The 24,649-nt window shown below is 36.9% G+C and overlaps 2 protein-coding genes across 2 annotated transcripts in view; one reads left to right on the top strand and one right to left on the bottom strand.

Annotated features, from left to right (window-relative positions):
- Positions 1 to 24,649, bottom strand: part of LOC135079223 (uncharacterized) — a 369,397-nt gene that overhangs the window by 288,522 nt on the left and 56,226 nt on the right. The gene's annotated exons all lie outside the window — the stretch shown is intronic.
- Positions 1 to 24,649, top strand: part of LOC135079220 (adipokinetic hormone/corazonin-related peptide receptor variant I-like) — a 196,105-nt gene that overhangs the window by 154,583 nt on the left and 16,873 nt on the right. The window contains exons 5-6 of the mRNA XM_063973808.1: positions 21,192 to 21,197; positions 21,412 to 21,549. Coding sequence (XP_063829878.1) covers positions 21,192 to 21,197; positions 21,412 to 21,549 — 144 coding nt within the window. The remainder of the gene's footprint in view (positions 1 to 21,191; positions 21,198 to 21,411; positions 21,550 to 24,649) is intronic.

Raw genomic sequence — 24,649 nt, 5'->3', positions numbered from 1 at the left:
AGATAAAGGTGAACCCGTGTCAACTTCCATTGACAAATTTACATTATTAACACATATTGTCATGCTCACCGGTCGGTACTGATTTAAGGACATTTGATAAATTGCTTCTTCATTTCCGTCGTCTTCGCTGCTATATGTAGCCCCGCCTTCGTCCGCTTCCTCACGATAAGTTTCCAGCCGATTCACCTTTGACCCCGAGCGGCCGCCTCTGGAACGTTCGATGCGGTTGCCGGCGTTACCGCCGTGAACGCCACCGCGCCCCCATTGTCCGCCTTGATAGTTACCTCTGCGAGTTCTAGGCTCGTGGGCATCTATATTCTGTTGGCATACCCGCCTTAGATGACCCACTTTTTTACAACGGCTGCACTCGTATGTCTTAAATCTGCAGTCATTTTTCTTATGCCTATAATCACCGCATGCTAAACATCCTCCCTGTAGATGTAGCTTGTTTAGTGTCCCAGCTAAATCCATTCCCGCGGAACTACGTCGTCCCGCCGCCTCCGGCCCCGTCCGGCCCCCGGGCGCAGCCGCAGCCCGCGACGCCGATGCGCCCTCGCCGCCGTTGTGCATGCTCACCGCTGCTGAATCTCTTTTCGCCGCTTCCATGGAGTTCGCTACTGACACTGCCTTTACAAACGTAATTTTTCCCTCCGCAAACAACCGCTGTCTGATGACGTCACTCATTATTCCGCACGCGAATTGGTCCCTTAAATTCTCGTCCAAGCTTGTTCCGAATTCACAATAACGCGACAGTTTTTTTAGTTCTGACACGTAAACTGCCATATTTTCACCCACACATTGACGTCTTTGTCGAAATTTGTATCTTTCCGCTAAAAACGATGGACTGGGTTGTAGATGGTTTAACATCGCCTGCTTGACCTCTTCCAATGTCATTTCGGCTGGTTTGCGCGGGCTGCATAGATTTACTAGCAGTTCATACGCCTCCTCACCCATGAATGCGATAAGCGTCGGTAATTTGAGATCGTCTTTCACACTATTTACTTTGAAATACATATCCAGTCTGTCACAATACGACTGCCAATTGCCGTCCTTCACGTTGAATTCACTCAATTTCGACATAGTTCCGAATCACAAGTAAATTAAGTAACACTACGAGTAAATATAACGGTCGCGTCACTTTTTCAAGTCCACCCGCAGTCGCCACTGATAAAATGAAACAACGGTCTGTTTGCTATTACGTCTATTTGTGAACTGGCGAACCACACATCATACAGGAGTATTTATAATAAGTTTAAGGTTTACCCTCCATACATGACACTTACTAACAACTTTTTTCACCAATATCGACATCTAAAAAAGCTAATCCGCTTCCAAAAGTTCCATCGTTGAAAAAGCTCAGTTCAAAAAGATTTTTTTGAATCGAAAATAATTTCGTATTATTTAAGAAATATTTATAATATAATAAATATTGGACGTTTTTAAGACACCATCAGGTCAGAAAATAAGCATAAGATATTATTTAATATTCTCAATAGTTTTGACACAAGTTACATACCTAACTACTTAAATAGCCAGTAAGTGGAACAGTAACAGTATTTGAGGAAAAATCTCTGGATTTGTACTTCAAAGCCATACAAATTGGCACAACAATAAGTATTATCAGATTTGTCTGATCCAAACAAGAGTTGTCTGTTTATTACGGCTTTGCGTATCTATTTTTCAATCACGTTTTTATAATATTGAAGTTATTTTTGTTTTGTAGTGCTTATAAATAGTATTGTCTACATTTTACGTAAAATTCAAAAGAGTAGCGCTTGTGTTACACGCGTTACTTATTAAATGGAAACTAATAAAGATGATACTCAAAGTGGTGCATAGTTAATTAGTTACACTAATAATTAAGGTATCGGCTACACTATGGCAGAACTTCGAAAACTTTGCGTGGCGCCCGAGGCGAGTTCATGCAGTCTTACGTGTGAGTTAGATTGTTAACACCAATAAGTACCCATAGCTGGGCATTAACTCGTTAATCCGTTAATCGTTAATTAACGAAGTTAACATTTCTATTAACGGATTAACTTTTAAGTTAACTTTAAAAAATGTTAACGGACTCGTTAACTTCCGTTAAATGATCCTAAGTCCGTTAATCGTTAATCCAGTACCTACTATTTACCAAAAAGACACAGCAGGCACGCTGAAAAACACTAGAAAAACGCGTTCTGACAAGTGCGTTCGGGCTTCCAGAACTTCCTGAACCCAAAACAACAGTTTTTGTAACCAGAAAGAATATTAATAATAATAGATATTCTAATCATTCGATATTTTGATCGTTCGATCATTTGTAAATTCGATATTCTGAACGTTCGATATTTTGAGCATTCGATATTTTGATTTTCGATCATTTGTAATTCGATATGGTGTAGGTAACCCCATTTTAGGTGTGTATAAAGAATGTTGTTATACATCATAATTCATAACATAGGAAAATGTCTTGTTTTAAACTTTCATGGTCACTAACATAATTATTGCTAACATGTACCTTAGTTTTGAGTTTTCGATATGTCGGCACTGTTGCAAGCGCCATGGTCACGGAGTAACTGAAGAAACTTGCTGTGAGATGTTATGGGCAGACATATTGGTCTACCCTCTTTCGCAGTCTTTTATTACGATTGCCTTTACCCGCAAGTTTCTTCAGTTAAGTACGATGAAAATGCAATTTTGTGGTACCATGTGGAGCTGGTCTGATGATGGAGTCAGGAGGTGGCCATAGGAACTCCTAAATGAAACGGCGGAATTGCATCGAATTTGGGTTCGTTGGATTTGTCTTTTCGAGCACTTTAGTACTACATAGATGATGTCCAGGGCCCTGATGATGGAGTCAGGAGGTGGCCATAGAAATTCCTAAACGAAACGGTGGAAACTTATCGAGTTTGGGATTGTTGGATTTGTCTTTTCGAGCTCATTGGTGCTAAATTGTATTGTAATTGAACCAAGGCTCTGATATTGAGATACTATAGACTAAGAGCTGGTGAACGCCAGAACAAAGTCATTTTATAAAAGCTGAAAGTTTGTCAGCATATGCTCCCAATATAGGTTAGAATGTTGGTGGATTATGAAGTTTGGGTCATCGTGGCTTTGGCAGCTATCCTAAAAAAACTGTCTGTCTGTCAAAATTATTTGAACCTTGCATACAATATTTTTTTTTCGTTTTATTATAATGTGTTAACGGATTAACGATTAACGTTAACTTGCGTTAAATCTTGCTAAATGTAACGTTTAACGAAGTTAATTTTTTTTTATTAACGGTTTAACGATTAACGAAGTTAACTATTTAATTAACGGTGCCCAGCTATGTAAGTACCTAACAAACCCTGGTTTCCGAACAAAATTAATAAATAATTCCAATATTATACAAGTTGTTAAAATTTGTAATTGTAATTAAATTTCAATCCAGTATAAAATTAGATTTTTAGTAGCCTTGAAATCAATCAAATCTATGACACCTCATAAAAATATGTAAATTGAGGGTGTGCCAACTTTATTGACACATCTGTGGTCACAAACACATCCCTAGATCAGATTTAATGAACTGCCTAATGCGTGCATCTGATATGGCTCAATCTGAACGCCTTAACATGCACCCCGTTCATTAGGTAATAGAAAAATAGACTGAAAATTCACTTGATATATTTAATTTTGACAGACCAGAATCTAATTTGATACAAAATAATTATAACAACACTACTCACGTCACGTAGAACAGAAGTAACCAATAGAATTACGAGTTTAAACGGATAATTTGGTAAACCGTTGAATGACAGTCGGAATGACAACCGAAATCACATCGTAATGAAATTATGGCCGATTTCATTTACGGACACGCGCCATCGTTACCGCACTTGTTAGATTTTTGGGCATTAGTCATTTGTAAATTAGGAAATATTAATGTATTAAAGCAGATTCTTTAATTAATTAAGTTACCACAAAAAGAAGAATAAAAATAAGCAATATCTAGCATAAATACTTTATGTTATATTGCTATCATATCGTATTATACCGTGGAAATATATAGGACTATAATACTGTAATTTAATAAATAAGCAAGTTCCAAATTAAAAATCCAATTTCAAATTCAAATAGTTTATTCAGTATAAAGCCTTTTTCAAGGCACTTATACACGTCCCAAATATAGCTTGCCCTACCAATTTATAGTTATACAATATACATATTTACCATGAAATATTAATGTAAATCAGGTATGTACATATAAATATCCTAACACACTCAAGATTTTCAGGCTTACAATATTGAAAAATCACCAATAACACAGAGTAACATACACTTGCGAGCAAAAGTATGGAATCACTTACATGAAGTTGTTGCCACGCGATCTTGTGAACTAACGAATTTGTTAGTAACAAAAAAAGTGGCACTATTTTAAAGATTAAACTTTTAACTTTAAATTGATACCAAATTCATTGAAATCACACCAGTATTTAAAAAGATATCCCGGTTAATGTGAAGAAGTAAGGAAAAAGACATGTATCAACTGTTTGATACGTCGTGAGTTGCGGCCTATTTACCCCCTATAAAAGCACGTGTTTTCGGATTTTTGCTTTCACACGTTGATCCTTACACATCTCCGCTTCTTTTGACACTTTACCTAGGATTCTACACCTTCAGAAGCAGCACAAATCGTTGCACTATTGCAAGAAGGGCTCAGCCAGAGGGCTGTCGCACTTCAGCTCCACATAAGCCAGTCTTGTGTTTCTAAAGTTTTAATACGCTTTCAGGAGACTGGTGGCTTTATCCCGAGACCAAGTTCTGAACAGCGCTGGTGCACATCGCAGAGGGATGACCGTTTTTTCATGTCAAACTCTCTATGAAATCGTTATTTGACTGATATCGACGTCCAGTAAGAGCTCAGAAATGTTCGTAGGATAGCTGTTAGTGAGTGGACAGTTCGTCTAAGATATGAGTAATAGAATTTGACTCCAAAAAGGTCTGCCACAGGCTCGAAACTGACGGCAAGTCACCGACTAGCACGCTTTCAATTAGCTCGCACTTATTTTGATGGGAAGGCGAGTAATGGAGGCGAGTTTTGTTCTCCGATGAATGCAGACTGTGTTTGCAGTGCAGCAGTCGAAGAGGTCGGGTCTATAGGCGGCCTGGGGAGAGATTTGTGTAGTGCTGGTTCGCTGAAACACTGGCTTATAGGGGTGGCTTGCTCGACTTCCCATCGAGATGTGTACGAGCAAATTGAAAGCGTGCTTATCGGTGACCTGCCGTCAGTTTCGAGCCCGTGGCAGGCTTTTTTGGAGTCAAATTCTATTGCTTATATCTTAGACGAACTGTCCACTTGCTATCCTACGAACATTTCTGAGCTCTTGCTGGACGTCGATACCAGTTAAATGACGATTTTATAGAGAGGTTGACATGAAAAAACGGTCATCCCTCTGTGATGTGCACCAGCGCTGTTCAAAACTTGGTCTCGGGATAAAGCCACCAGTCTCCCGAAAGCGTCTTAAAACTTTCGAAACCCAGGACTGGCTTATGTGGAGCTGACGTCAACAGCCCGCTGGCTGAGCTCTTCTTGCAATAGTGCAACGATTTGTGCTGCATCTGAAGGTGTAGAATCCTAGGTAAAGTGTCAAAAGAAGCAGAGATGTGTAAAAATCAACGTGTGAAAGCAAAAATCCGAAAACACGTGCTTTTATAGGGGGTAAATAGGCCGCAACTCGCGACGTATCAAACAGTTGATACATGTCTTTTTCCTTACTTCTTCACATTAACCAGGATATCTTTTTAAATACTGGTGTGATTTCAATGAATTTGGTATCAATTTAAAGTTTAAGGTTTAATCTTTAAAATGGTGCCAGTTTTTTTGTTACTAACAAATTCGTTAGTACACAAGATCGCGTGGAAACAACTTCATGTAAGTGATTCCATACTTTTGCTCGCGAGTGTAGATGCTTACAGTTGCTTGAACCCAAAGCCGTGAACAGTAAGAGTAGGCGCACACCGTTGTTTTTTAGTTGGCCGAAAGTTGTGCCCGATTTTAAATTGTATGAAGAATCGGCCAAATCGAATCGGCGTAGTGTGCGCACTCCCATACATGCCCATACTGATCAACTGCCCGACTAAACTATCGGCCGACGAAAAATCAACGGTGTGCGCCTACTCTAAGTAGGTACCTATCAGAAAATTTACTTTGAGGTGGGAAATGAAAAATGGCAGCCGAGATCTTAGATCTTGAGTGGACATTTTGTTTATTCACGCCTATTTAACTTTCAATACAATTTGTTATCTTGAAAACTTGACTACGACTTGGAAATAAGGAAGAGCGACAGAAAGATAACCGATTTATTATGAAGATAAAATATGCAAAATGAAACGGAGTATTTTTGTATTAATTTATATTCGCAATGATAAATTGAAGTTACAAGGTGTAAAGTATGTAAGTACAAACTGCCAAAGTGAATATAATAGAATAATTGTTTATTTGCATAAAACATGGTATACACTATACAGTTACTGAAACGAAATACTTTTTTACTAAAATAAACAAATAAGTAGGTACAGTAGGTACCTGATATCATTACTTATCATCACTTCTTTTTTCGTAACACCACATTATTTTATTATTTATTTTTAATTAATAGCAGTAATGTCATATTTAAGGGCAATTTTTAAAAGGAAATTAAAATTAAATAAACACAAACTTAATGTTTCCGTTTTCCACAGTCAAAGTTTTCCCAACCTGTCCGTTACATCCTGTATATATTTTATACCCTGGGAAAATAAAACTGCCCCGGGTAATTGCTGAAATATTATAATACTTATCTCGGGAGTTTGCTTTTTAAGTGAAATGTAATCCGGTAAGTAAGGTGGAAATTATAGAAAAAAAGAAAGAAAGAAACATTTATTGACATGGACATCACAAAAGATAAAAGAGGTAAAAAAAAACATCAAGACAGAGGTAACACATAAAACATACAATGGAAGAGAAAGTAAACTGAGCAGTGCCACAACAGTGAGATGCCCATCGCAATGTGACCCCACTCAGCATAAAATATGCCGTGGCCCCCGGTGAGGAAGGCCACGAAACTGGTTTTCAGTGTGTCCCATGCCGAGTGGGAGTCACGGACATTATAGGTCTTTGATTCTTTACATTTGGAAATTTCCATCTATTTTGTATGTAAACAAATAAAATAAAACTTAAAGATAAAACAAAAAACATACTGAACCTGAACAGTAACTTGGACTGCGCATTTTACTTTTGAATAATTCTGCTTTGAAATAACACTTTAACTGAATTTTACATTCTGTTTGATATTCGTGAGATTTTTAACTTTAAAAGATAGAATTTGTTGAACTACTTTCAAAATATGTAAATATAACGTGTTCAATTTATAGGAAGCAAATGTAGTTATGACAGCAACAACTGCTTTGTGGAAAATGTGGAGTCAACATGAATTCATATTTTGTATTTCTTATACATATAAGTTTCTTCCTCGATGAACCTACTTGCACTTTTATGTAAATGCAATGTTTGATCCCAATCCCAATGCCTCATAAAACACATGGACTTAAACAAAACTATACGATCTTTTGTAATAATTTTAAGAAAGAACAGAGCCAGGTTAATCTTTACCTACATTTATCTCATGTTGCTTTTTTCCTACACTTGTGGCTTTGTGGCAAAGTAGCTTATGGCAAATAACAAAAACGAGCGCTGTTTGCTATACGGTCAAGCACAAGGAGCTTGTTTTTACAATGCCCGTCAGTAAGCCTCTAAGGGAAAACGCCACACAATGGAGGCACACACTTCATAACAACGCTACATCTGAAAGGAGACCAAAACCATCTATGACTGTATCAAGTTGTTGTGTCAAAGTACTGTTTTCAATTTCAGCGGTGAGATGCAGATGAAGTACCTAGCATTCTAATTAATACACCGGGCTATAGTTTCTATCCTGTAATTTGTGTCGATATTACAAAAACACTCGAGTTTTAAGCATCGTTTGGTAATACGGTCCTTTAGCCACTAAAGATCGTCTCAAATTGAAACGCACTTAATCAGGTAGGATTTCGTAGAGTCGCGCCTGAACGAGCAACAAATTGAGCGCTTTTCTGATTCAAATGCCTATTGAGACTGGGTGTACTTACTTAGTGAAAAAATAGAATATATTAACGTCTGAGGAATTTTGATATTAGGTACCTAACTTCAAACTCTTTTTATATTCTCCTGAATAAATTCGTTGCGGGTCCCAAACAGTAAAGTAACCCCTGAGACTGATAACCTTTTTTTTATTTAAGTAATTGGCTTCATTGGCGACCAAGCATAGATCCTGGCTAAAGTAGTTGCAGAGATGAACAAGAAGTGGAACTTGTTCGGGCTATTAATACCAAGGGTTGAATCATTCGTGGTGTGAAATGTATAAAACCGACAGTCCAAAATCACACAGATGAAACTGCGTGAAAAGCTAAAAAGAACTTCTGATTAAATAAAATCCTCGTACAATGAACTCGCTAGACCCGATGTCTACGGGAATAGGTACCTACTTGTATGTCTCCATCCATGGACTCCATGAAAAAACAATAGAACTAGAACACCTTTGTTCCATTGTTCGAGTTATATCAATTTCCACTTTCATTGGCACTCAACTCTATGAAAGTCTATGTAAAACTCTATGAAAGGTTTATTACCTTTTATAGAGTTTTGATTGCCATTTAAAAGCAGAAGAAGAAACAACAACAAAAGCCTGATACTATACACCGTTGAGTTGAAATTTGATAAGTTTAAAATACAGGGTGTCCCAGAATCACCCAAACTGCTAGGGGAGGTAACTGTACTAATGTACTATAAATATTAAAAAAACATTTTTAGAGTTCGGATTTTTTTTTTAAATAAAGTGCTCTAAGTCTAAACTCGAAATCTAGTCATTATTTTCAAAAGTTTGTTTAGATAAACGAAGCGATCATGTACAATTAATATTAGTAAGACAAAAGTACAAATAAACTCCAAACGCAGCAATTATAGCCAGATACTTAGGCAAAGCTGATTTATTCTGAAATTAAAAAAAAAAGTTTTGTCCTGAGGCGTTTTATTTTTTTCATATTTTTTAGGGATAGTACATTAGTAGAGCTACCGGGGAGGTAGCTCTATTAATGTACGTGTAGCAGTTTGATTCACCCATTCTGGGACACCCTGTATAGGAAGGGAGAGGTTTTCTGGCCGTATACCTACTTTCAAATTGTTATTCGCAAAAACAAGATTCTCAAAAATATTCGCAAAAACAAGACTCGTACTGTATTTTTATTTCTGGATAGAATATGCATGTTTCCCGTGAATGTACACGCCACTGAACTCTGTCCAGTGTTTTCAACTGAATTTTTACGTTTCAGAAAGCAATAAAAAATCTATATTTGTTTAAGCCTTATACTTCCCCAATAGAGTTCCGTACCCAGTGCATACAAAACTGGACTTTATTATAGACCGTTTTTCTGTAGCGGGATGTAAGTAAGTAGGTAAAAAAATTTAATACTACGAGTATATCGCTACACTAAAAATAAATAAAATTAAGGCCGGGTAGCAGAGAAAATGGCGAAAATGAGGTTTTCATTTTTCATTTTTGAGGTACTAAACAGTAAAATTAAAGGCTAAGATTTTTATTGGGCATAGTTGAGGATATTTTCGAGGGCTATTAACGGATGGAAACACGATTTGATGAAGTTGACTCGATAGAATAAATTCCCAAAGTTACCTCTATTCGTTTTCTATTTATGGTTTTATTTTTAAAATAAGCGATTTGAGATTCTAAATCTTTTACTAAACTAAAGTTCAGAAATAACTTGAGGGCTTTTAACGGATGAAATTTTTATATTGCGTCTTATTTAGTTACAATGTTAAAAAATGTGGAAAAAATCGTCCATGACGGCTTGAACAATCTCAATCAGTCGCGCGGTGGCGCTTACGGAGGACGGACGCGTGTCAGTTTTTTGGCCGTGACAGTTCGCGATTTGTCAATATTTTTGACAATGATGACTTTGATGAGTCACAGTATAATAATATCAGTGTTACTGGAGAAAGCTTAAATTTTTGATAATTAAGAATTATCAATTTTGTCTACCTATTGAAATTTAAATCGTTCGCATCCTTTTAAACGAAGACTCTACTCATGATACATAGTACTCAAATATGAGACAAAACCAATGAGATAAAATTTCATTTTAATAGTACCTACATACAATCGTCTTACACTCTTTAGAAGAGCACACTGACACAAATAAATAATAAAAAATACTGTCTAAGGTCTGTAGCTAAAGGTCTAAGCTGTAAGATAGAAGAATCTTCTAGCCAAAAAGATGCCAGATGCAGCAGATGTCAACGGATTTAAAACTGGAGTTCATATGACTCCTTGTAGACTTGAGTCTCTAGAGCGTCCCTTCCTCCAACATGCGTAAGAATGTTTCAAAAATACTGTCTAAGGTCTGTAGCTAAAGGTCTAAGCTGCAAGATAGTGCTAAATAAAAGACGTGCGCTTGATACCGTGGTTTATTCTGACTGCCCGCACACACATACACAACACCTCCACCCTTATTTTATACAATACAAATAACTTAAAACTAGGTACATAAGTTCTTAGATAATTGATAATGTGAATAAGACGTTTCACAACTTCCTAATAATTATGTTACTTAAGTAAGTACTTAATCTATCTCTTGAAAACCATAGCGGACTGGTGGCTTACGAATTCTTCGAGGTCTATTACAGTCCGAGCTATAATGATCCACTTCACTTTCATCACCTATGACCCTTTCCACCGACACACTTGGTTGACACGAGGGACTGCTCACACGAGCAACATCACCAGACGCAACCGCTGCCGCTGCCTCCGAGGATTTAACTGGGCTTTCAGACTCCGTGATAGACTTATTATTAATACCGTCGACACACTGTGCCGGTTCCTCACCACTGGTCATCGGAATAGCCATCGATTTACGAGATTGTTTGTTAAGCTCTAACTTAGATTTAACTGTGTCCAAGTTTACCTTTTTATCATCGATATTATTACTTATGTTACTTGTAAATCTTTGTTTCAATTGATCAACATGTCTGTGAATTTCGGTTCCAAAACTAGACATAATACAGTAATCAGTATTGCCCAATTGTTTACTAACTGTACCCGCAAGCCATTTATCTGAGCCCCTGTAGTCACGATACCACACCTGCGCCCCTTGCGCGAAATGCCGGCGTGCGCCCCCCGCGCGCTGCTCGCTGCGCGCTTGCCTAGCCCCCACGCGGCTTTCTCTATCCGGTTTTACGTTGTCTAGCCTCATCCGTAGGCTGCGTCCTTGTAAAATACGAGCTGGACTATCCCCTGTAGAAGAGTGCTCTGTATTCCTATAAGCTAACAGAAACCTATTTAATGCTACTTCTACATCTTGGTTTTGCAAAAAGGCCTTTTTAATCACACGCTTACAAATTTTTACCGCGTTTTCTGCGGCACCGTTTGAGGCCGGGTGGTAGGGAGCAGAGAAAATATGTTCTATTCCATTATGAGCAAGGAAAGTCTGAAACTCTGAACTAGAAAATGGTGGTCCATTGTCACTGACCGTTTGTTTAGGAAGCCCGAATTTAGACCACAAATTCCGTAGTACTGAGATTACTGCCCGTGCCGTTGTCTTTGTCATATTTATCGCTTCGATCCATTTAGAACACGAGTCTACTATCACTAAATACGTTAACCCACGTATAGGCCCTAAAAAATCCATGTGTAGTCGGGACCACGGCCGCGATGGCCAAGGCCAGGAGCGGGGCGCCTGCGCAGGTGGAGCGTCGGCGACGGCGGCACACACCGAACACGCGCGGCATACCACCTCAACCGCTTCGTCAATTCCCGGCCACCACACGTAACTACGTGCTAAGGCCTTTGTTTTGACAATACCCATGTGTGGATCATGGAGTTCCGTAATTATCTTTTTCCTGAGTGAGTACGGTATTACAACACGGTGACCCCATAATATACACCCTAATTCACAATATAATTCGGTTTTCCTGTTATAATAAGGTTTAAGTTCCTTGATTTCGGTATCTGATGGCCAGCCGTCGACTATATAACTTAGGACGCGACTTAATATCGGATCGCTGAGAGTCTCCCTTTTAAGCACATTATAATCTAATAACAGCGCTTCTGAGGAGAAATGCAAATAAGTTTGCTCTGGCAAGTCTGTCTCTGTGGAAAGTACTTCACTTTTTTGCGACTCAATCAAACGTGAAAGAACATCAGCTGTATTTTTATCAGTCTGAATGTATTCGATTGTGAAATCGTAAGCTGACAACTTAATGGCCCAGCGTTGCAACCGACTAGCTGCTGCTGTAGGTATTCCGATGTTGGGCCCGAATATGCTTACCAGTGGTTTATGATCCGTACGGAGAAGGAATTTCCTTCCATATAAGTATTTATGGAATTTATCGACCGCAAAGATAATTGCTAACGCCTCTTTATGTATTTGGCTGTAGTGTAATTCATGTGTGGTGAGCGCACGCGAGGCGTAGGCGACAACCCGCTCCTCGGCCGCGCAACCTGGCTCTCGTTGCGCCAGCACGGCGCCAATGCCGCGCGCGCTCGCGTCTACTGTTAGCACCGTTTCGCGCTCCATGTCAAAATGCACTAACGCCCTAGTACTACAGAGAAAGCTTTTGACTCGTATAAAAGCTTTATTTTGTTCGTGTCCCCATTTCCAATGTCTACCCTTTTTTAAAAGATCATATAGGGGGGCTAAGTGCATACTTAAATTTTTAATAAACTTGCCATAAAAATTTACCATCCCTACAAATGATTTTAACTCAGTCACGTTATTGGGATGAGGCATGTTCGAGATCGCTTTTACTTTATCTGGGTCCACCCGAACTCCATTCCTGTCAATAATGAAACCTAGATATCGAACTTCTTTCGCTAAGAAGTCACATTTGTTTTGTTTTATTTTTAATCCATTTTTCTCTAAAATATTCAATACTACTTCAATTGTCTGTAAATGACTTTTTAAATCAATATTTTTGATCAAAATATCGTCGTAAAAAATTAATACGTTAGGAACGTCTTTAAATAAATTAACCATTATTTTCTGAAAAATTCCCGGACTCGAGGCGAGTCCGTATACTAAGCGACAATATTTGAATAATCCCCTGTGTGTGTTTATGACTGTGTACTTCCTAGAACTCTCGGATAAAACGATCTGATTGTACGCTTGGGAAAGATCCAGTTTAGTAAAAAACAAGTTACCACTAAAATTACTGAATAAATCTTCCATTTTAGGAACCGGAAATCGATCGACGTCTAAAACTTGGTTAAGTGTTACCTTATAATCTGCGCATAATCTTAAGTTAACGTAAATGCGCCTATTACCGCCAGTTTAAGCTCATTTCGGATAAACTTTAGAAAATTAGATATAAGACGTGGTGATAGAAAAGACACTTTAATTTATTTATAACAATGATGAAGTAATCTTTGAATTCAAGTAGTAAAAATTAGTATTCAATCACACAATAATTAATAAATAGCAATTTAATCTGAAAAAGCAGTTGTTTCTATTACCGACCTATAGACGAGGTGTGTTTCTATTAACGTTTTTTCTGTTTCTATTACCGACCGCTCAGAATATTGCTCTTCAATTGGGTATATTCCAAGAGGCACGGGTTCGATTCCCGCTCAGAGGCTCGGGAACCACTTGATTTTTTGACGTTAAATTTGTTTTGCTTTTAGTTTTAGTTAAATTTGTTTTTTTTTTCAAGTCAATTTTTTTTTATTATTATTTAAAGAGAAAAGACACGCTTCTCGAAAATAAATAAATAAATCAAGCAAAAATAGTAGAATAATAAATTCCTCTATTATACTTGATTACGCAGTACCCGGTGTTCTAGTGAGTAGTGGGGGTCATTATTTAAACTATATTTGAGTTTTAATAAAATTAAATATTAATTTAATATTTTATTTTTATTTTTAATTTGACTATAATTTTCAATTACTTTTTGACTTATGTTTTTGATTTTACTTGTGTGTAATTGTGTATTTTAATTTAAACTATGGACAATGGACACGGTCTGTATAACTATTTTAAATATTTTTTTATTATTCAAAATATCTTAAAAAGTTACATAGTAGTTGTGATAACGCATGATTGGTTTGGTGTCATGTCATAAATGTTAGTTATATACAAAATAAAGGCTTATAAGTCTTCGCAGGTGGCGTTATAGTTATGAGGCGGTAATAGAATTAAGTATGAACATTACTTTATTCTATTAGCGACCGTAAAAAAAAACAGTAACCAGCTAAAATATCTACTTTAATGAAGACGTGATCAGTGAAGTATCATTTTTATTAGGTTTTATTTTATATTAAATAGGTACTAATTAGAATTTAACAGGTTTTTATAAAATCTATTGTCATACATTATTAGAGATATTCTTTAATGTTCATTGCAGTTTTATGCCAAACCTATGACAATTAACGTATGGCGTTAATTGATTTAATTATGTGAAATATTCTTATGAATCGATCAAGACAACAAAATGGAGGTTAAATGCGTAGTTAAAGATATAAATACTAAAATAATTTTTTTTATCAAAATTCTAACAACGCCATGGGTCGTTATTAGGAACCAAATTATGAAAAGTGTTTCTATTACCGCCCTTATTTAAAATTGTATTTAAGCCACAAAAATACAGCGAGAGGGCTATATTGAGGGTTTATTAAGGAAACTAAAGTACGAATTAATATTGTTATGCAAAAACATGTTGGTATACTCATTTTAAATGTGTTAAAATCGCTAATTAATAACAAGGTGCACCTTAAGTAGCTGGGAGCGCGTCAGTATGAAAAGTGCGTCTGTTGCGGGCGCGTCCCATTTAATGTCAAATAACTCCGTTTACTGGTTATTTACGAACACAAACTTTAATCGTTTTGATAGTCAATAAACATATCTAGATATTTTTTAGGTAACATGTTTTCTGGAACCTTTTATTATGTATTTTATGAAAGAAAGAAAAATAGGGCGGTAATAGAATACAAATTTTGGGGGGTCGTTAATAGGCGCACTTACGTTACCATCGCTTTTGCGTACTACGACCAGTGGCGTGGCCCAGTCGGAGTGGTCGACGGGCTCGATGACGCCAGCGCGCAGCATGGCGTCCAGCTCCGCATCGACGCGCTCGCGCAGCGCATATGGCAGCGGCCGCGCCCGGTAGAATATCGGCTCGGCACCCTCTCGCACACACATACACAACAGATAGAAGAATCTTCTAGCCAAAAAGATGGCAGATGCAGCAGATGTCAACGGATTTAAAACTGGAGTTCATGTGACTCCTTGTAGACTTGAGTGTCTAGAGCGTCCCTTCCTCCACCATGCGTAAGAATTTTCACAAAAATACTGTCTAAGGTCTGTAGCTAAAGGTCTACGCTGCAAGATGGAAGAATCTTCTAACCAAAAAGATGGCAGATGCAGCAGATGTCAACGGATTTAAAACTGGAGTTGATGTGACTCCTTGTAGACTTGAGTGTCTAGAGCGTCCCTTCCTCCACCATCCGTAAGAATTTTCACAAAAATACTGTCTAAGGTCTGTAGCTAAAGGTCTACGCTGCAAGATGGAAGAATATTCTAACCAAAAAGATGGCAGATGCAGCAGATGTCAACGGATTTAAAACTGGAGTTGATGTATGGTCGCTTTTTTGTAACCTTTATAATTTGGTCGGCTTATAGAAGAATTCCTGATATTTTTTTGCAGTTCGATAACTTTCTTATAAGTCGTATGCTTATAAGTAATAAGCTGAAATTAACAGGATAGCTTATTCAAGGAACATTTTAATTTGTCCATTGTATGCCATGTTCCCTTGTTATAAGGGAATCGCGTATTCGGCCACGAAAGTAAGACTGTTAAAATAAATTTGATTTCTTGAAATCTCTCTTTTGCGTAAAGCCACATCATTTATATTTACTGTGGTTATAAAGGTGTATCAAGGGTACATGCTACACCTTTTTATTCGATTGTAAGAGTACTGGTTTACTCACAAATCCGTTTTATCTGAATTTCGAAATCTTTTAATTACACTGGTGTTTATCATTCAAATCAATGACTAATGTTTGAACTAATTTGGACATATCAAGGTCTATCATTGGTATTTTTTTCAAACTTCTGCGTTGAGCCATTTACGAGATCTGGGACATCACAAAACATTACCCCAGCAAAATTCTAAATAGCTTGAGAACCGGAACACGAACAAATTTTGCTATTCGTGGACAAATTACTACGTAACAAGAGCTATCTATCCATGTATTTGGTTCTGGGATAGAACGACTTTAAAAAAAAATAATTCCAGGGTAATGTTTGAAACGTTACCCCAGCAAAATCTGTTTTTTCCTAATAACTTTAAAACTATAATTTGAACGAATTTTGCTATTAGTGGACAAATTTCTGCTCACGGTGGACTAATTATCTGCTATACTCTCGACTCTATAAAGCACAACATTTATAAAAAAATTGCTGCGGTAATGCACTCCAGGTAACCGTGTGTGATGCTCATTGCTCATAGTGATTTTCGATACAGAGCCCCGTACATACGTTATACATAAATTATGGAAAGAAAACACCCAGACCAATACAAACAAATATGTATGCAATTTTGGTATGATATTTTTATTTATTAATAAACAAAAAGACTGAACAAAATTGATGCGTGTACTGATTAATGTAATTAACCTCATGCAAAGTTTCGTGAATTGCAACAACTATAATTTATTATCCAAGCTCTAAATAATCGCTACTACGAGTAACTGATCATAAAATGTTTTTCCAATCGCTCAAGCTCCCGAGGATCTACCGATAGGTCGGGTGACGTAATCTTGAAATTATTTTAGCCGGCGCGGAACTCCCGGAAGGTCGGGTGACGCCACGCCTCTTTGAACCGTGTTTACTTTGGCAGTTTTAATCTAAATTTATTCGATTCTAAAATATATTCCCAAAAATTTTGAAAGTTGTTTTAATTTGTATCACTTGGATATGATTTGTATTAGAAAGTGCTGTGAGTGTGACGCTTGAACGGAAGGAAGTCAACCTAACCTAACCAACTGCGTATTTCTAAACTGCGTATTTCTATACTGTGTAGCCGCGAGAGCTCTTTGGCGCGCTGTCTTCGGCGAAGTATTGCGCGCGCAGATTTTGACAGCGCGAAATACCTACTTTAGCAGAAATACCAAGCCTTAAAGAAAAATAAAATTAAGTCCCCAATCATAAAAAGAAACGTGTTGAAATAGTGGTTCAACATTCGAACGGAACCCGCATTGTACGAGTCCGACTCGCACTTTGCCGGTTTTTAATACACATTTTTGCACAAATATGATAAGCTTATGCCGCGGAATATTTTTTTGAGTTAATAAAGCTCTTTGCCCGGACTCCCTAATTTCCCTACAGGGGGCGCAACGGATTTTTTAATAAGGCCGCCAAATTCGTACCAGGATGGTGAGGTCAGTTAAAATTGCAACCCGAGTTTACTAATTTACATAGTTAATATTCGCCATATTACAAAAAAACCCTATTATGCACTTTGTACAGTGTAATCTGCCCGCATCTTAATACTTCCCGCGACCTTCACCAGATCGTCGGTCTAACTTGAACTAGTTATGGAAATCCTTGGCCTTTGTTAAGCAGTGGACGTCATTTGGCTGAAACGAAGAAGAAGAAAACAGTGTAATCTACCATGGCTCCAGCTAAAACTTCAGTCTAACACAAATGTATACTGCGATTGTCAACTTTACAAACATAATATCCTACTTACTATGCTAACTAAATCGTTTCGACTGAGCGTTGTGATTCGACAGTGCTTTGAACGGACAACAAATTTTAATAGAGAATCATCTGGCACAGAGACTCGGAGTGAATTGTCTAACGAAGTGAGCTATCCCTGTGTGATTGCCCTATAATTAAATAAGGTAAGTGCCCCCTACTTCGGTATATTAAGGCTCTTACGACTTTAACATTTTATTTAAAAATAACCAAGCATGATATCAGTATGAAAGCTTTTGTATGCTAAACTTTGGTCTTTTGACAGTAAGTTAATACATAATTTATAGTTAGGTATATAGTTTGAACTTTTTTTAATATTAATTGTTCTGCGGACCTCTTGTTTGGATCCTGTTTCGTGACAAAATTTTGCTCTGTTTCTAAGTTCGTGAACTCATGTCCCCTATTTCGGGATAAGGTTTTATGCATACAGTTAGGATATTTTAATAATGATTAAGGGTTTAATAAATTTAAAAACGATAATAAAAATTTACAATAAAATAATTATGTGAAATTGACGATATTACTTACCTGAAATATTCATAAGAAATAATGTGTCTAGTATATTATTTTGATTTGTTAATTCTAACAATATGTGAAAATATTTATATAACCATTAGAAATATAGAGGGGGGGGGGGGGGGGGGGGGGGGAAAGTCTCGTACCCATAAAATTTTGATTTGTTATTTCTAGCGATATATGAAAATATTTATATAACCATTAGAAATGTGGGGGGGACTTACCCCCCCCCCCACTTCGTACCCATAAAATTTTGATTTGTAATCCCCCACCCTTCTCCCCATAATCCCACCCCTGGAGCTGTTTCAAGTGAGGGTAGCCCCCCCCCCCCCCCTGAAAATAACCCCAGATACGCCAATGACTCATAATAAAAGTAAGTAATTAATTAATTTCCTAGGTAGGTAAGTATTAAAAACTAAAAAATATGTCGATTTCTTTGATGGCGTGTGTCATAAAAGTACCTAACACCATACATTTATATATCACGAACTTGGAAAAAAGTAACAATAATACGGTTCCTTGTTTCGTGATACTGATTATTCCAAATTCCCCAGGTAAAATTCATGGATTATTGTCAAAATGTGTCAATTAACTATTATCTATCCCATATACAATACAAATAAACAAAGATAAATAAAACAAATCGAAATAAAACCAAAATTATGCTGGTACTACTTATGCTAATTTATCTTAAAATTGGTCATATATGTGAACTTCAAACTCGTTTCATATAAATTCTAGTGAACGAAACATTATACCGAATTTAGGTCACGAGAAACTTAAATAAATGCATTATTTGTTTCATAACTTACATTTAAATTATCATAAATAATTATTTAAAAACCAAGCATCAAAATGTTATCCATAATACCCTTGAATCGGTAGTGTCACGAAATAGGGGACACACGAAAAATAATATGTACGCTATTTCGTGAGTCAATTAATCGCAATTTTAAAGGAATTCTACGTTTTCATATAACTTTTTTCTAAGCCAAATCAATTGTCAAGGAACACATGAAACCACTATTACAAGTTTTATTTAAATGGACGTTCCTTCGCCTTTTTATAAGCTTAAGAAGTTGGAGCGCTAACCTTACGGTGAGAGCAACCTTTGCAAGCCGCACGGCTGTTTTTGGCTCTCTGAGAGTTTGAAGCTTCGTATTACTCTCATTTTTGGCGCTACAATGTTGGTACTTGGTTTTTTAGATAGCTTAAATAATTGAGTTTTTGCAGTAATGAAGAATTTTTATAAATAATATTCCATTTGCTTATTATTTGAGCTAGAAAAAAAACTTACGAACTTACGTACTATCACGAACTAGTAGCCGTTTACCTTAATACGATTAAACTTTGACGACAATAGCGGTTGTCAGGGTCTCGTTTCAATCGAACTCCGTCGTCCGTTGAACTATTGTGTTGTGATAGATCTATTTCTAACACAAGCATTTACACATAAGGGGTAATGGGAGTTTCTATTGGTAATTCAATAGACTTACCTACGTCCTGAGTAACTTGCCTAGGACGAATATTTGAGGAGCGTAAAGGAAATCTATCTCGGTAAATACAGCTCTAGTCCAGTTTTTCAATACTTCCTCGGAAAATGCTGTGAATTCTAAGCACTTTTCTTTCTTAGTAATATTTTAATAGCTCAAAAAACAATAAAGTTACTGTCAAATAAAAAAATATATAAACGTTTTTTGCTTTCCTGAAAAGTCGGGGTAAAAAGTCGTACTTTGTCCTTTACGACCTTTGAGCAGAGGTATCGATTTGTGCAAAAATAATAAAATAAAATAATTTGATTGTTTTTATTTCGTTTTCCGAAATAAAACCCGGATACTGTAAGCTCTCAGCATCTCTCATTTGTAATGAACGAACAATACGTGCGCGACGCTTGTTTACAGAGCCTGTATGTAAATAACACGCGCGTGATAGCAATAAGATTAATGGGATTTATGTGTCTGTATGAAGCATAATGTAAAGGAAACAATTTATTTAATCTTTAATGCCATATTTATCAGTACTTAAGAACTGTTAGAGGCCGGTAGATCTATTCTTATAAATAATACACTGGATACTTAACTTTCACATTATATTGCCTCATTTTAAATACAATTTATCACTTAGCACCAAAAGCGCGCGGACTATGACAGCAGCTCATTGGCTTTAACGATACCTTTATTTTAACGTTTTAGATTTTGCACAATTAACAGAACTTATTTCCATAATGCGTTTACACTCAATAATAAATTACTAACAAGTTATTTGGGTTTTTTTGCCTTGCCACAACCTTCCAGAGTAATAACAATCATCTGACAACATGCAGCCGCTACCGCTTCGTAGTCTTCCTCATTATAATAATTAATTTGTACTTACAAGCTATAGGAAATGTAGGAGCATTCCTTACGGGGCGGGGCGGGGGTATTGTGTTGGCTGTAATAATCTCCAATTAAGCAGCACCACTGAACGTCCTAATTGGATTATCCAGCCCCGCAAAATGCATTAAATTGGTTTGATAACGTATAACGGTTACTGGGATTAGGTAGGCGTAGGCTGCCTTGGGTGAAGTTAAAAATAAAATGCAACACTTAATTAGACAGAAAATAATGAGAGATGTAAAAATGATCATTTTTAGTTCAGACGGGTTATTTAAGAACTAAGTAAATTAGAGTGTGCTCCGAAGGCGCATAGAACGCTCGGATCCAGTCGTGTCACACTCGTAAGGCGGCTCTCAATAAGTCTTACTAGGGCTGTGATTTTATCAATCCACCCACACGGACAAATTCCTGAAAGACAGCTGGCTTGGTGTGTTTATCTACCTACGCATCTCTTTGTATTAGTTTGGAGTCTCTGATTAGTTTTCTCTATATAATAGCCACTCGTGTTTATATTTTTTTATGTAGGTACATCCACTTTCATAGTAAGAGTAGTCACAAAGCTTTACTTTGTTTGTGGCTAGATGGAGCAGTGTGGGACATTTTACAGTTCCCTCGTTTCTTGTGTATTATGGTTCTGTGTTTAAGCCATTTTAAGTCTATTTTCTGTCCTAATAGTATTCTATTTCCATTGCCACCAGAGAAGTGCCCGGCGCGCAGCGGCATCGCGCACGTGCGCCTGCGCCGCTCGGGCCGCCGCGTGCTGGAGCGCGCGCGCCGCCGCACGCTGCGCATGACCGTCACCATCGTCGCCGTGTTCGCGCTGTGCTGGCTGCCGTACGCTACCATGGCCATGTGGTAAGTGACACTTCAGTAAGCCTCTATGAGGGTGACATATTCACTAAGTGAATAAACCCTCGTTAATAAATAAAGATAAAAAAAAGTGACACTTCAGGCTCAGTCCCCAAAAACTGTTTTTTTTTTATGCATAACAAGCCAGTTATTTGACCACAATCGCACCTGATGTTAAGTGGGATGCAGTCTAGAGCAGTGGCAGAGCCATTCCAGAGGTGGCAGCAGTATTCCATGCAAGGTCGGATCTGTGCTTAAAACTTTTTTTTTCCACAACGAGGAAGCTCTTGGCCTGTATCTCACCTGTTGGTAAGTAATGATCAGGCTGAAGGTGGAAACGAGCTTCACCCGGAATCCTCAACCACAGAGGAACTGGCTATCTTACCTCTAACTGCCGGAACACAACAATGCTGTTAACATTGGTGTTATGGCGACAGACTTAGGTAAGATGGTGGTAGCTAGCCAGGCGGACTTAGAACAAGCCCTACCACCAACCAAACCGAACAGAAAAATTCCCTGCTGGGAATCTCTGCGTCTGAAGGAGGTCTTACCACTAGACCACAGAGACGGTTAAAAACTTTATTTTCTTGACTTTCGTTCTCATGGTGATAAAGATGATCTTTAAATGGCTTAAAGCCAAACAAATGTGCCTGCCATTCGCTTTTGTTGGGCGCCAAAAATAAAGCGTTATTGATGGCGTTTTTCAGTTTAAAACTTACCACCCTCGATATTGGTGGTAAGGCCAAATCAATGCGGCAACGATTTGCCTTATTTAGGCGTCAAAATTACAGAGTTACTGATGACAATTTTCAGTTTAAAACTTATCTTCAGTGCAGTTTCCCTTTCCCCCAAAACAAATTTTAAACTTCGCAGTGGTGTTAAGGTGGGAACAATTCTGGTCCTTTTGGCTGATCCTAGTTTACAAATTAGCAAAGATATTCAATCACCGCTTAGACATTTTAAATCTATTTTGTCATAAGCAAAGGACATCCAGCCAGTATCCGGATATTAGAAGCATATCCAGGAAACAGTGTTACGAGTACAACATGACACGCTATTAAGCCCCTGGCATCGGCTGACGCGGCGGGGAAACATTGTTATGTCAAGTGCTCGTTACATTATTATGTGGGGAACAACGTTTTGAAATTGCTTGTGATTTTCTTTCACACAGAGCGACTTGCGCAACTTTCTTGCCTCTTCTCACGGGCCGTTACACATTTGTTTTGATTTGAGTTACATTTTCTAATATTTGGTGGAATATAAGTACAAGTAGAACATATAAGGAGTAAGGTGAGCAACATCCGCCACAACAAAACAATACACTCCTGATGACCACGACCGCAAGACGTAGAGTCAAGGCTGTCAAGAGTGTAACGACTGAGAATAAGAGAAAAAGTAGAAAATAAAAAGAGTAATTTAAGCATGTAATAAGTAGTTGTCTAGAGACTCAAAATTAACTTATAGTCTTAAATACAATGTTTCAAAACATTTTGAGTATGCTGCCAAAAGATAAAGTACCTACCCAAAAGCTGAACTTTGAATAATTTGAATATTTATCTCCAAATTATCCATCTAAAGAATAGGATAATTCCGAGTACTCTATCTGAAACCAGAACTTCATTATTTTAATATTTTCGTTAAAAGAAAGTACTGAGAGTAGAATTATTTCAGTTTTTATTGTGTAACAGGCAAGACGAAGCCATTTCAACATTTTATATAACACGTAGTAAAAGGAAACGAGAGTGAAGCTGTGAGAAATAATTTGCACGCGCTAAAAGCATTTCAAACGAGTTACAAATCATATTTTCAAGTTATTTGCATTTCTTTGGATTTTTTAGCGAAATATGTTTTAAATAGTTTGAAATTTTTATGGCATCTTGTTAATAATTTGTTTGAACTAGATAAAAATGCAATTACAAACAGGTATTTTTTATAAAAGTTTATTAAAAGAACGACTTTACAAATTGACGGTCGTAATGAAAAACAATCTAGAGAAATTAGTTTTTAGATATTAAAATTCTTTAAAAGGTTCTATAAAAACTTAACTAAACTGTAAAGACTGATTGAAATCCACGTAGACGGACCTACAGGCAATAAGTACCTAAGTAATATTTATCTGAGCAATAATTTTCTTTAAATTAGGCACTTTATGTGCGCTGCACAGAAACATAGAGTCTGATGAAGAAACCAATTAATTATTAGATAATTGTTTTAATTACTTGTTAATTAAACACAGACGAGAAGTAAGTAGATTTAGTAGAGCTTATAGAACGTCAATTAAGATTAGCGCAAAATCTAAAATTAGATTATTTACCATTTTGTAATAAGTCTCTGATTAATTAACTTGCTCATGTCAACGATAAAATTAATTAATAATAGAGCTACATACGTGAAAAATCTTATTATTCCTTTTCGTTAACCTCCATTTTTAAACAAAAATAAAGTAATAATTTTGAGGTGGATTGTTCTAAGTATGCATTATGTATTTTAAAGACGTTATTATTTTCGCAAAGTTTTGAGTTAGGTACCTTATTTTACTTTAAAGAGACAAATAAAAATTATAATTAACACGAGGTCATTGATTTGCCCGCAACGACCCTGCGGACAATCTTAGAAAGCTGAATAAATACAAAATTTAGGTTCCAAATATAATAAAATTACTACTAATATTGTATTTCAACTCCGAAATTCAACCTCATAAATTAAATTAATGGAATAAAAGACTTAATTTAAATATATTAAGTTCTAATAAGTAGCAAATACATTTACGATTTTCTTAATTCTATTAACGTTGAAAACGATTAATTATTTAATGAATAATCGGTTCATTTCGAAATCAGTGCCAGATTTCTAATGCCAATCCGTAATTATAACAATATTTACACAAAAACATCTCAGAAATTATATTTTTTTAGCTTTACACGTTGATTTAGGTTTCTGTCTAGTTTGATAATATTAGCTGTTGTAATGAACGTGTGAAACGTTGTATCCGCCTTGTTAGGCCCAGAACAGACAATGAAACGCAACTGCAACGAAACTGCAAATGCTAGTTACTTTTGAGTTGCATCTAAGTTTCTGCCATAGCGTCCGTTGAGACCACACATGA

Source organism: Ostrinia nubilalis, chromosome 16 (assembly GCF_963855985.1).
Source record: "Ostrinia nubilalis chromosome 16, ilOstNubi1.1, whole genome shotgun sequence".
Taxonomy (NCBI): Eukaryota; Metazoa; Arthropoda; class Insecta; order Lepidoptera; family Crambidae; genus Ostrinia; species Ostrinia nubilalis.
This window is presented reverse-complemented; position numbering and strand designations above follow the sequence as displayed.